The 13950-nt window shown below is 42.7% G+C and overlaps 1 protein-coding gene across 1 annotated transcript in view; it reads left to right on the top strand.

The window, feature by feature from the left end:
• Positions 1-510: 510 nt before the first annotated feature.
• The window catches only part of IQCA1 (IQ motif containing with AAA domain 1), a 155077-nt gene continuing 141637 nt past the window's right edge, over positions 511-13950 (top strand). The window contains exon 1 of the mRNA XM_037913018.2: positions 511-903. Coding sequence (XP_037768946.1) covers positions 893-903 — 11 coding nt within the window. The 5' untranslated portion in view covers positions 511-892. The remainder of the gene's footprint in view (positions 904-13950) is intronic.

The following is a 13950-nucleotide window of genomic DNA, read 5'->3' on the forward strand; positions in this document are numbered from 1 at the left end:
CACCAGTGTATCTTTCCACTCCCCCCGCCCAACCCGGGACCTTCAGTGCTGCCCTGTTTACTTCCAGACTTGGGTCCTGACAGCCAAGACTGCCCAACTGCTTCAGGGAGGGGAAGGTTTCCTCAACTGCAGCATGGTTAGCACCCCCCACGCCCCGGGGTACTGGGCACCCCGCCCCTGGTCTCCATGGGCCCAGGGTACTCTGCCCCCGGAAAGTCCCGTATTTTCAAAATACAATGTTGGCAACCCTAGTCTGCACAGGGTGACCAGATAGCAAGTGTAAACAATCGGGACGGGGGGTGGGGGGTAATAGTTGCCTGTATAAGAAAAAGACCCCAAAACTAGGACTGTCCCTATAAAATGAGGACATCTGGTCACCCTAAGTCTGCAGCACAAGGGCAAACACAGGCACAGGCGGCAGCCGCAGGCCCATTGGCTTCCATAGCAACGACCGGGGGGGGGGGGGGCGCGGGGAGGCTTGGCATCCAGTTGCTAAGGGAAGGAGAGGAGGCTGACAACCACTGTAACTAGGTGTTCTGGGCACAACAAGCAGCCTCCAGCAGGCCTGGGCCAAGCCAGTCTGACCTGCAAGGAGTGAAACAAAAGCCACCGTGCTGGTGTGATGATAGGCTTCAGCAGCAGCCTCAGACTGGCCCCATAGTGCAGGGTCAGACTGCCCCAAGAAGGGGCCCAAAATCATGGGGCTTTGGGGCCTCCCGAGTGCCTTCTGATCAGGGCCACCAGAGAGAGGTTGTGGCACCAGCTTTTCTATTGTTTATTAAGGAGCAGGCAACCCCTTCCACCCACACTCACCCTCCTCCGGCAATAAACACAGCCGCGGTATTTTGGATGAGAAAGCGGTGAGGTGAAGACAAGAGGAAAAGCCAAAAGCATGTCGCACATGTAAGTAAACATCTCACCTGGTGGTTTGGGGAGCTTTCAGGGAATGGTTTGTTTGAAAGGCAGGTTTGGAAAGAACCAGGCTCATAAAGTTTAGTGCTGTGGAAAACCCTGGATGGGGTGGGGTGGAGAGGGAGTGTCTGTGTGTAAATTCACCGAGTGGAAAAAACCTGGATGTACTGTTTGTGTGTGTTTGTGTGAATTAACCCATTTGAAAAATCTGGATGTAGTGTGTGTGTGTGTGTGTGTGTGTGTAAATTAACCCAGTTGCAGAGAGAGAGAGTGTGTATGAATAAATTAACCCAGTTCCATTTCTTGCTGTGCAAGGACCCAGGAAGATGTTTCCATCCTTGCTCTATGGTTACTTCGCAGTATTGCCAGTACCAGGAGCTAAAGGGGACATTGCCACATTTTGTCGACTTGCAAATCATACTTATGTCTTATTTTTTTTTAACATATCATTGTTAAAAGTAACACCTAAAATTTATCTGAGAGGAATTAGAGAGAAAAACTTTTCCCTCCAGTTTGTTTACTTTGTTCACTTTGTATATGGTCAGTTTCACGGTTTATCTTCTATAATTAGTCACTTTCCCTTCCTGTTTGTGTTGATTATCAACCATCAAGAGAGAAGAGAAAATCATATAAAAATATAAACAAAGAAAAATTGAAATGGACTAGTTTTCAAGCCAAAAATATTATTTTGTATTGTTTTGTAAAAGCACTCCAGGCAACGTATTAACTATTACTCGCTGAATTTTCAAGAGGGATTAGTGATTTCAGATGCCTCCGTTTTTAGGTGCCCAACTTTAAGGGGCCTGATTTACAGCGTGTGCCTACACTTCAAGTTGGGGATTGATTGCCAGCTCAAGGAGACATATTTGTGTTGCTCCACTGGAACTAGCATGCTAAGAATAGCATAGCTGTGACAGCACAAGCAGCAGGAGGGGCTAGCCACCATAGTAGGTATTTAATATCTGTGACAGGCACACCCTCTGGGCAGCTAGCCCCTCCTGCCTGTGTTGCCATGGCTACATTCTATTTTTTAGCACTCTAGCTCTCAACTTCAACTTTTAAAATAATGAACAGGCATAGTAAGAACTACTTTGAACCCTTTTAGGAAGTAATCTTAAAGCTCATCTTCACTGCAATTAATTTGAGTTATAACACAAACGTTTCCCCTAGTGCAAGTCCCATCAACACACAGATTAGTCCACAAACTAATGGAGGGGGTGTGCTTTAAACTCAAGTCGACTTGCCCGTTAGAGGGTCGAGGCTACAGTTCAAGTTAGTATAACTCATCAGCTGCTAACACTGTCTTTCTATGCTGCTAATTTAGTTACTCTTTGCAACTGGAGTTTTATTTTGTAGAATGGCTTCTCTCACTCAAGTTAGGCTAACTCGGGAGAAGTTAAGTCAAGTGTATATATTTTGAGTTAACTCTGCAATGAAGAAATAGCCTCTGATACAATTCTTTATTGAACATCATTTAGCTTAAATCAGGACAGGGCAGGGTGTTACAAGGTTGCCTATACAATAGTGTTAATCGGTTCCTCCAAAATGATACACAGTCCAGCTACCACAAGGTAAGAGCTTGTGCAGGTTCTATTCCAAACCAAGAAGTGAAGCTGGTGAGATAATCCAGCTACATGCACCTATGGTTAGCTGGACCAGTCTGTGTGATCACTCCATTCAGATATACATAGGTGTCCATAGCATGGGGATGGATGCAGTGTTCAATACAAATACTCACAAGTACATATCTGAATAATCTGCCAGCTGTACACAGCTGAATTAAGTAATTGCAATGCACATTCACTCCAAGTAACCACAGGTTTGTGTAGTTAGATGATTGCATGTCATATGTTCAACATTTGCAAGGATGGTTGCAACCTATAAAGGGTGCAGAGTGTTGTATTCACTTAGGGCTGCTTAGGAAATGCTCAACATAGCATACTTTCTAAACTATTCTAATGGCTAACATTTGCATACAGATATACTTTTGTTCCACACACAACAGGAGATTTTCACAGATGTATTTGCACTGTATATTTTCCTGCTGAGTGTTCTTCTACCTTTACCAGTTCCTCAACCTTTTATGTGGCTTATAAGAGCTTGAGCAGTAACTTCTCAGCTTGCCCAAGCCTCAGGAAGTCAGGTCTACTGACAGCAGAGCCTGGGCAGTGCTATGAATAGTGCTAACTTTTTCTTTTATGGCATCTTCCATGAAAAGAACATAGTGAAGATCATTTAAATATCATCATGATCCAACACAATCCAGTTGTCATAACGGAGAATACTGGATTTATATAAAGTAGATCACTGAACTCTGAAATTAAGACCATCTTAGTCTCTCCCTTCCAATTTTCACAAAGCAACTAAAAGAAACCAACAGTTTATTTTACATTCCATCCAAAAAATTACATTAAAAGAACATTGTTCAAGGTTGCAAAGTCAGAGGCTCTAAAATAAAGAAATACTAGACTTAAGAATGTCTTTGCAACCTTAATTTGCCCACCTTGTGTGTATGCATTATAATACGGTCTTTAATACATGATCATATTTATTTTTGTTAGGGTTGCAAATAATTTTTCCTGGTGTAGGAAGTTACTGTGAAAGTGAGTCAGATTCATTGATACATTACTTAAACTACTTTGACTATCCAAATATCTTTATTTTCTATTTAGCTCTAATGTCATTACGTTGGAAACAGAATAAACTTCAACTTGTCTGGTATAATGCAGACAGTGGGCTGTACTGAAGAGGGTTTGTTAAGGTGTTTGTATTTTATGAACGGGAATAACAGTGCATTCCTTTTTTTCTTCAGACTGACAGCTGATATTTTATTTGAGACATAAACATACATTTATGATAAGATTTGGTGGCAGAGGTTTTACTATTTCTGCTCAGTATTTGGGCAAAAGCTAGAGGATGTATTCATATTAGATGTTGGTGATGAAAAGCTTTCCATTCCAGCAGCAGCTAAGGAGGGTGTTAACAGCAACTAAAGCTAGCCATTTTTAAATCAGTAGGTCTACATGACTTGCACCAAAGAGTTTTTTAAAAGTTGTCTGGGGAGCTTTCTGGACCATTAATGTTGATTTTCAATGTCATGAAACACCTGGGAAGTTCCAGAGGATGGAAGAAAGCTAGTGTTGTGCCAATATTTAAAAGGGTAAACGGGAGATTTGGGTAATGACAAGCACCTCAGCCTGATATCAGTCTCAGGCAAAAAAACAGAATGGCTGCTACGGGACTCAAATTCGCAGGTTCCAAGACCAGAAGGGACCACTGTGATCATCTAGTCCGACCTGTATAGCACAGGCCAGAGAACGTCCCCAAAATAATTCCTTTTGAATTGGAGCAAATCTTTTAGAAAATCTTTTAGTCTTGACTGTAAAAGTTGTTAGCGATGGAGACTCCACCATGACCTTGGTAAATTGTTCCAATAGTTAATGACACTCAGTGGTACAAAAAATTACACCTTTATTTCCAATCCGAGTTTGTCTAGCTTCAACTTCCAGCCCACTATCAAATATTTGCTCCCAGTGTAGATAGTTATAGACTGTAATTGTCACCCCTTAACCTTTTCTTTGTTAAGCTAAATAGATTGAGCTCTTTGAGTGTATCTCTATACGGCTGTTTTCTAATCCTTTAGTCATTCCCATGACTTCTCTGAACAAATCAATATGGATTTATGGAAAACAGACCTTTTCAGACTTTATATCTTTTTTTGATGGGATTACGAGTTTGGTTGATAAAGGTAATAGTGTTGATGTAATATACTTAGATGTCTGTAAGGCATTTGACTTGGTACTTCACAACATTTTGATTAAGAAACAGAAAAAACACAAAATCAATATGGTACATATTAAATTAATTCAAAACTGGCTAACTGGTAGGCCTCAAAATATCATTGTAAATGGAGAAACATCACTGAGAGGGTGCATTTCTAGTGGGGTCCTATATGGATTGGTTCTTGGCCCTAATAGGGTTGCCAGGTATCCGGTTTTTGACCGGAGCACCCGGTTGAAAAGGGACCCTGAAGGCTCCGGTCAGCACCACTGACTGAGCCGTTAAAAGTCCAGTTGGCACGGGGCTGGCAGGCTCCCTACCTGGCTCTGCATAGCTCCCCAGAAGCAGCAACAGGTCCGTCAGCTCCTAGGCAGAGGGACGGCCAGGGAGCCTACAAGCACTGCCCCTACCTCGAGCACCAGCTCCACAGCTCCCATTGGCCAGGAACCATGGCCAGTGGGAGCTGCGGGGGTGGCGCCTGTGGGTGGAAGCAACGTGCAGAGCCACCTGGCTGCCCCTATGCCTAAGAGCGAAGGGACATGTCACCACTTCCGGGGAGCTGCCCAAGGTAAGTGCCGCCTAGTGTCCACACCCCTTTCCATGCCCCAACCTCCTGCCCCAGCCCTGAGACCCCTCCCGCACCCAAACTCCCTCCTGGAGCCCACACCCCAAACCCCTCCTGCACCCCAACCCCCCTGACCCAGCTCAGAACCCCCTCCTGCACTCTGAACCCTTGGCCCCAGCCCAGAGCCCCCTCCTACATCCCAAACCCCTCACCCCCGGCCCCACCCCAGAGCCTGCATCCCCAGCCCTCTCCCACACCCTGAACTCTTCATCCCTGGCTCTACCCCAGAGCCTGCACCCCCAGTCGGAGCCCTCACCCCCTCCTGCAACCCAATGCCCAGCCCGGAGCACCTTCCCGCACCCTGAACTCCTCATTTCTGGCCCCGCCCTGGAGCCCACACTCCCAGCCGCACTCCTCACCCCATCCCACACCTCAAGCCTCTGCCCCAGCCCGGTGAAAATGAGTGAGTGAGTGAGGGTGGGAGAGAGCAAGTGACAGAGGGAGGGAGGATGGAGTGGATGGGTGAGGGGCCTCAGAGAAGGGGCAGGGGAGGGGGTGGTGGAAGGGTGTTCGGTTTTGTGCGATTAGCAACTTGGAAATCCTAGGCCCAAAACTATTTAACATTTTTGTAAATGACCTGGAAGAAAAATATAAAATTATCTCTGATAAAGTTTATAGATAACACAAATATTGGGGAGGTGGTAAATGAAGAGGACTGGTCATGACACAGAGTGATCACTTGATAAGCTGGGCACAACCAAACAATATGCATTTTAATACATCCAAATTTAAAGTCATACGGCTAGAAAAAAAGAATGTAGGGGGACTCTACCTTGGTAGGCAGTGACTGTGAAAGGGAGTTTTGGGTCATGGTGGCTAATCAGCTGAACATGAGCTCCCAGTGCCACTCTGGCCAAAAGCCTAATGTGATCCTTGGATGTATAAACAGAGAAATATCGAACAGGAGAATGGAGGTTATGTTACTTGTATTTGACACTGGGTGTGACCACTACTGGAATATTGTGTCCAATTCTGGTATCCACAACTGAAAAAGAATGTTGATAAACTGGAGAGGGCTCAGAGAAGAGCCATGAGAATGATTAAAAAACTGGAAAACATGCCTTATAGTGATAGAGTCAAGGAGTTCAATCTTAGCTTAACAAAGCAAAGGTTAAGGGGTGACTTGATCACAGTCTATAAGTACTGACACAGGCAACAGAAATTTGATAGGGCATTTCTATCTTGCAGACAAAGGTTTAAACAAGATGTCTGGAAACTGAATCCAGACAAATTCAGACTGGACATAAAGTGCAAATTTTTAACAGTAAATGTAATTAACCATTGGGACAACTTACCCAGGGTTGCGATGGATTTGCCATCACTGAAAATTCAAGATTGTAGGTTTTTCTGAAAGAGATGCTCTAGTTCAAACAGGAATTAATTCAGGGAAGCCCTATGACCTGTGTTATACAGGAGGTCAGAGTAGATGATCACAGTGGTCCTTTCTGGCTTTATAATCTATGACTCTAACAAATTAGCTGATGGCATCAGAAAGTTTCAGGCTGTCATAAAATAAAGGGAAGGGTAACCACCTTTCTGTATACAGTGCTATAAAATCTCTCCTGGCCAGAGGCAACATTCTGTTACCTGTGAAGGGTTAAGAAGCTCAGCTAACCTGGCTGGCACCTGACCCAAAGGACCAATAAGGGGACAAGATACCTTCAAATCTGGGGCGGGGGGAAGGCTTTTGTTTTGTGCTCTTTGTTTATGTGGTTGTTCTCTCTTGGTACTGAGAGAGGCCAGACAGAAATCCATCTTCTCCAACCCATCCTAATCCAAGTCTCCAATATTGCAACCAGTATAGTTAAGCCAGGCAAGGCGGATTAGTTTATCTTTTGTTTTATGTGAATTTTCCCTGTGTTAAGAGGGAGGTTTATACCTGTTTTCTGTAACTTTAAGGTTTTGCCCAGAGGGGGATCCTCTGTGTTTTGAATCTGAATACCCTGTAAAGTATTTTCCATCCTGATTTTACAGAGATGATTTTTACCTTTCTTTTTTTTTTTTTAATAAAATCCTTCTTTTAAGAACCTGACTGATTTTTCCATTGTTCCAAGATCCAGGGGTTTGGGTCTTTGACGGTTTTGTAACAAATTGGTTAGGATATTATTTTCAAGCCTCCCCAGGAAAGGGGGTGTGTAGGGCTTGGGGGGATATTTTGGGGGAAGAAGTCTCCAAGTGGTCTCTTTCCCTGTTCTTTGTTTAAAACGCTTAGTGGTGGCAGCATACTGTTCAAAGACAAGGCAAAGTTTGTACCTTGAGGAAGTTTTTAACCTAAGCTGGTAAGAATAAGTTTAGGGGGTCTTTCATGCAGGTCACCACATCTGTACCCTAGAGTTCAGAGTGGGGAAGGAACCCTGACACAGGCTATCAAGGGTGTTTATTCAACTAAAAAACTTAGTATAATCTGATAATAGTAGTTTTAGATTGTCTTAAATTTTCATAATGCTTATTTCTTTGTGCTTAGTTTTTGTGGTTGCCACATGTAACCTAGGAGAATATGCTTGTTAAAACAAGAGTAAATGAGGAACTGAAGTGTCTTGAATTAGTTAGATGACACTGTAGTTGCTAAAGAAGCATTTTGGCTGACTGAAGAATTAGATCGTTTTATAAACACACATGAAGATATTCCTTGAGCACTTGTAGCAAATGACTTTTTAGTCAATCATATTTCTTTCAAGAGGGATCAAGTATACTTATCAGATAAAATATTTGCATGTTGGAGTTCATTCTGTTATCATGGAAACAATTTGTATTGCCATCCTTCATGTATTCAAAGACTGCCTTGTATAATTATTAGACCTATAGAATTTGGAATAGTTTGTAGATTCCATTTAGGAGAGGGTCACTGGATTAAGGGTCATGGTCTTCTGCTTTGAAAGAAAAACATAAACATTGGCAGGGGGAAATTTACAACGACAGTTATGCTAGAAAATAGGCCATATTCTCATCAGTGTGAAAGGGGTTAGAGTTGTATAGCAGTTTACATACATGAACCCTAAGCATTAATAGGAAATGTTGGCCGCTTGCGGACTTTGGGACATCTGAGCAGAGTGCCTGTCCTGTGTCTGCAGTCCTCCCCTCCCCTCCCCAGCAACGGCAGTGCAGCCAGCAGCATAGCTGGATACTACTTCCCCCTCCAAGAGGGAAGAAACTGTGTGGAGGGAGTTAATGCTGTAATAAATCTCATTACCATGCCCAGTACAGTGCGGTGTAAATTAAGGCATCTTGGAGCTGGAGCATACAGTGGAGAACAGCTACTTCCTAGCTCTGGACCCTTTCTGGCTAGCCATATCCCATTCATCCACTCAACATGCCTAATGCAATACAGGATCTTCGATATGGAATAGCTACTGGTGGTTATCGGATAGGGATGCAGTACTACTATCATACTGCAGAGCTGTCTTTACACACTTCTGCAGCCACAGACAACATAGGAATATTCTTCTGATTTTGCCAGGGAAAGCATGCATTTGCTTCCTTCCTCGTCTCAAAGCAGAGGGCATTATATTGCCCTCAGGCTGGAGAAGCTGCAATAGTTAGATAAAAGGCTGCTCCTTAGAGCATGGTAAGGTAAAATTCAGCATATGGTAATCTCTTCTCCACGTAAATTACTCAAATTTCTATTCCTGCTGTTGTATTAAAATTCACCAGCACAATACCCTTCTTTGACCAAAGAAGTATCTTTTCATCAGCCTTGTGAGTTTGGGCAAGAGCAGGTGCTTGAAAGCTACTGAGGTGCAGTGTTACAGCTGGTGTTTAGTGAAGCAGGCTTCCTTGTCTTTGCTGTGGTTTCCCATTACGTTTGTGCCACACAATCTTTTATCCTGTGTTCACTCTGTTACACTACTGAAGAATGAAATCGGAGAAGGTAGAAGTGCACGGCTGTTCCTGTTAACAATGCTGTATTTACATTTTCCAGTGACTAGAGTCTATCGAGCTTTATCCTCCTTTATTTTGCCCCTTTGCTACTGAATCTATAGAAAATCATTGACTGGCCTGGAAATAGTTAAGGCAATTCATGTCGTTCCATTGTATGCTCCCTCATCCTGGAATAGCTTGGGAAGAATTTTAAAACCAAGCTTAATTTTAGGGATAGTGAGCAAGTTTGACCCAAAATTTTGTCCAAAACTGGAATTGAAGGATTTAGAACAGAACAGGTTTGGATAATGTTTTTGGAAGTCAGCTAACCTTTCATTCTCATGGGCCTCAGGAACTACTAATTCTTTCTGTGATCAAAAGCCAAAATATCCCAAGAAAGAGATTGGTGTCTTTAAGGTATCTCCAGCCCATTCCGTACTTGTGTGTCCAGCCCTGTGTGAGAGTGCTTGAGGGGGCTTTTCTTCCTTTACCCTGAGGTAGAAGTCTGCCAATGGGGAGCCACACTTCTGCTTGTGTATACCAATCAGCAGAAGGCCACTGCACAGAGTGTGAGCTGTCCCCTGCAGTGGAGTAACAGCCCGGCTGTTGCAGTTTGCACTCCTCTGTGTCGGCCAAATTATCTTCCGTGACATCTGCTGGAGCATAGCTCCTCTGTCCTCATCATCCCCACAGAGTGGGTTGCAGCTTCCAGTAAATCACAGTGTGGCCCAAAGTATTTTGATCTCCCTCTGCTGGCTTTGCAGCAGAAGTTAACTAATTGTTGCTGGTTCACAAAAATTAGTTGACATAAGTCACTAAGGCCTCAATCCTGCAAATAGTCAATGGAACAACTCCCATGCTTAACATTAATTCTGTAAACACTTCAGCATGAATGTGGAATTGGTGCAACAAAAATAACCAGATTAATTTCAACTTTGTTGAAAACAGCACTTAAGTTAGTTTTTCCAAACCAGAAAAAAAATGTCAGGTGGAAATGTATTGTCAGGCTTCAGAGGATACAGGAATATTAAATAAGTGTAAAATAAATTGACAGTGTTTTAAATAATTTTTGTGTCAGTTTGACCACAGAAATGTATCTTTAAGCCTCATTTTTAAATGAGTAGGTCATATTTTATTCTGAGTAATAAAAATAAAGTTCAACCTAGAAGAAGCCATACTACGGCACAAAGGCTGGATGATTAATAAAGTATTCTTGATTGACTACTAGTATCTGGACTTTGTTTACTCTCCCCGGGAGCATAGAGAGTTGAAGGGACACATTGATCAGAAAGGCAGGACTCTCTTTTACCCCAAAAGCCGTAAATGCTGCCAGAATGCACTTCAGGGCCTCTGGAATTAAGTGAGTGTATATGTTTTTCTCATCCCATTACTCAGTGTTGCTTATTTTCCCCTGTAACATTCCTTGCCTTTCAGCTGCTATGGCAATCAGCAGTACTGCTTATACTTTGTGTGTGTGTGTGTGTGTGTAACTTTGAGAACCTGGGCTCTTGCCCTCCCCTGAACTTCTTCCTCTAAGGTTGGAAGTATGAAAATTACACTCACTTGCATTAGTTCCCCCCCAAACACTTAATATAGAGTAGGTTAGACCTCCAAATACTCGTCCTTCCTGCATCTCCTCATCTCTTGAATCACACTTTCAAAATTTGAATGTAGTCATTTACACTCTTTATAGTTAACTGCAATTGCTACTACTCCTGCCACTGATTCCTACCACTACTGAGTAAGCATGTTGGATGCCCCAGGAACAATTATAGACCTTCATTCTGAAAACACTCATGCACATTGTGATGTTCTATACCTTGGGGGAGCGTGCTGTAACTTCCATATTCCTCATTTTCATATAATCCTGATCTTACATATAAAGCATTCCTTGTAAGGTATCAGGGGAAAGGTTATGATCTGCTAGAAGTCATTTCTCTATCCATATATGTCTATCATTAATGCATATAAAGTTATGAGAATTGTGTAGTATGGTTGTCACTAACACATGCTGTAAGTTGGGGGAATCAGCCAGATATTAGCTCCCCAGAGGCAACAGCAAGGAAAGTAACCAACGCCTAGGTGGGATGTCAAACAATCCATCAACAGCCATTGTCCAGCAAGGGAGCTACAATGCAATGACTCACCTGCATGAGGCCACAACAGTAATGCTCACCTGACTCGGAAGAGGGGGAGCAAAGCCAAGGGGGAGGAAAGGACCTAATAAAAGGAAGAGACATTTGCCATGCCCTTCCTCTCTCTTCCACCTACATCTACAGACACCACCACACCAAGTGACTGAAGCGCTGATCAAAGGGGAGAGCCTGGCTGAAAAGCAACCAGCCAGCCTGTGGTGAGAAGCATCTAAAATTGTAAGGGCATTGAAAGTGTTAAAATCAGCTTAGAATGCGTTTTGATTTTATTGCATTTGACCATCTGACATGTTATGTTTTGACTTATAATCACTTAAAATCTATCTTTATAGTTAATAAATATGTTTGTTTATTTTACCTGAAGCAGTGCATTTGGTTTGAAGTGTGTCAGAGGCTGCCCTTGGTACATATCAATTTCTTTGTTAAATTGATGAACTTATATAAGCTTGCAGCAACCAGAAGATTTAACTGGACACCGCAAGATGGAGGTTCCTACGGTTGTGTCTGGGACCGGAAATATTGGCTAGTGTCACTCAGTTGCAAGTAGCTGGGAGCAGCTTACATGCCAGAGGCTGGGCATGAACAGCCCAGGAGTGGGGGTTTTTACAGTAGAGCGAGGTAAGGCTGTCTCCCAGCGTCAAGGATTGGAGTGACCTAGCAGATCACCAGTCCGGATAACACCAGAGGGGAATGTCACACACATATTTAATTTTACTACCATGTGTAGCCCTACTGAATTCCATGGGACTACCTGGGATAGTAACGTTAAGTATGTGCATGAGTATCAGCAGGATCAGGGTCATAATTATGACCTTCACCCTAATGGGTTAAATCCACTTCTGATATAACTTCACACGCTAGTACATATGACCCTAATGACCATTGCCTAATAATGAAGGAAAGGGAGCCAGTCTTCATGATGTCTTTATGACAGTTCCTAGTATACATCACAACTAGCAAAGATTTTCCTTTAAGATTAAAAGAAAAGTCAGCAGTCAGGATTTTGTTTCACTCTTTCCTTGGTGGCTGGAAGCCATTTTTGCCACAGGTCCCTCTTTTTCTAGAAGACAGGGGTGCAGTGCCCTTTCAAGCTTGTGGGAAGAAAACCATAGCAAATGGGCAAAATGAAAAGTGAGTTAAGGGCCCTGTGCTGCCTGGTTAGTAAGGTGGGGATGGCTCAAGGCCCTCACTCCTCTCCTATGGTCCCTGGGCTGTGGCCAGGCACTCCCCTCAGCACAGAAGTTGCTCCCTCTAGCACACAGGGAGCATTAGCCACTCTGACAGAGGGAGAATAGACTGTAGAAACTAATGACAGGTTTCAGAGTAGCAGCCGTGTTAGTCTATCCGCAAAAAGAACAGCAGTACTTGTGGCACCTTAGAGACTAACAAATTTATTAGAGCATAAGCTTTCGTGGGCTACAGCCCACTTCATCGGATGCATAGACTGGAACATATAGTAAGAAGATATATATATATATATATATATATATATATATATACGTACAGAGAAGATGGAAATTGCCATACAAACTGTAAGAGGCCAATTAATTAAGATGAGCAATAATATATATTAATTAGCCTCTTACAGTATGTATGCTGACTTACACCATGTGAGAATCTGCCCTTCATTGTTTTGATGTCATTCTTTTCCCTCCTTTTTCTCTTCTTAATGTTTTATACTTTATTCCCCCCACATACACACTTCCCGTCCTTTATTTAGATTGAATGTTAATGCTGGAAAAACAGAGAAACATTTCATGATCTCCACAGACATGAAACCGATCCATAACAACATGCTTGCAGTAATTTGTCATTATCTTACACTTATCTGATACTATTTTGCCTTACGTTAACATGCTTTAATTTTTTTAAAAAAAGATTCAAAAATATAAAAAGAAACTGAATAGTAGCTGGCACAATGGGAGAACACTTGGCATTCTCCACAGACTGGGGAGAGAGAAAGAGGTTATTGTAAAATGGAGTGGACAGTTGCATGGGCAGTTTTGGTTGCACTGATGCCTATTGTCAGCTCTGAAACAACTTGCATTTGAAATGTTCTAGCCTGAGGAAACCCACTGTTCATAAATCAAGCCTGTAGTTGGGGTACAGTCTATAGGCCCAGACATCCTAAAAGATTTATAACCTTTCCACTGCAAATTGATTCTAGATACACACAGCTAGGAAAGTACAACAGCGTATTGTGTTCTTCTGTGCTGGAGTACCCCATGAGTCTCATTGGTTTCCGTTCATCTGAGTCCCCAATTCTAAGAAAGTGTACAAAACCCCATTGATCAATTGGCTGAGCTGTCAGGGCACAGCTAATGGTGTTCTTGTTTGTGCCAATCTTTCCTATCCCAGTGGTTTTATTTTGTTTATCTCTTGCACCTGGGTTAATTGCTGCAATCTACTGAGTCACTTGGTGCAATGGGATGTAAATGAAGTCGGAAGAAAGGGGGAAATATCTGGGTGGGCTGTTAATACATTAAGAAGAGCAGGGCCAGCTGCTTCCTGCTGAAGCTGAAAAGTATAGTATACACTTTAAAAAAAATTAAAGCATGTAAATTCAATAGCAGGCTCAAATTGTTAAAATTTTTGCTGATCATTCTAGTCAGTCAGAACATC

The sequence above is a fragment of the Chelonia mydas genome, chromosome 11, assembly GCF_015237465.2.
Source record: "Chelonia mydas isolate rCheMyd1 chromosome 11, rCheMyd1.pri.v2, whole genome shotgun sequence".
Classification (NCBI taxonomy): Eukaryota; Metazoa; Chordata; order Testudines; family Cheloniidae; genus Chelonia; species Chelonia mydas.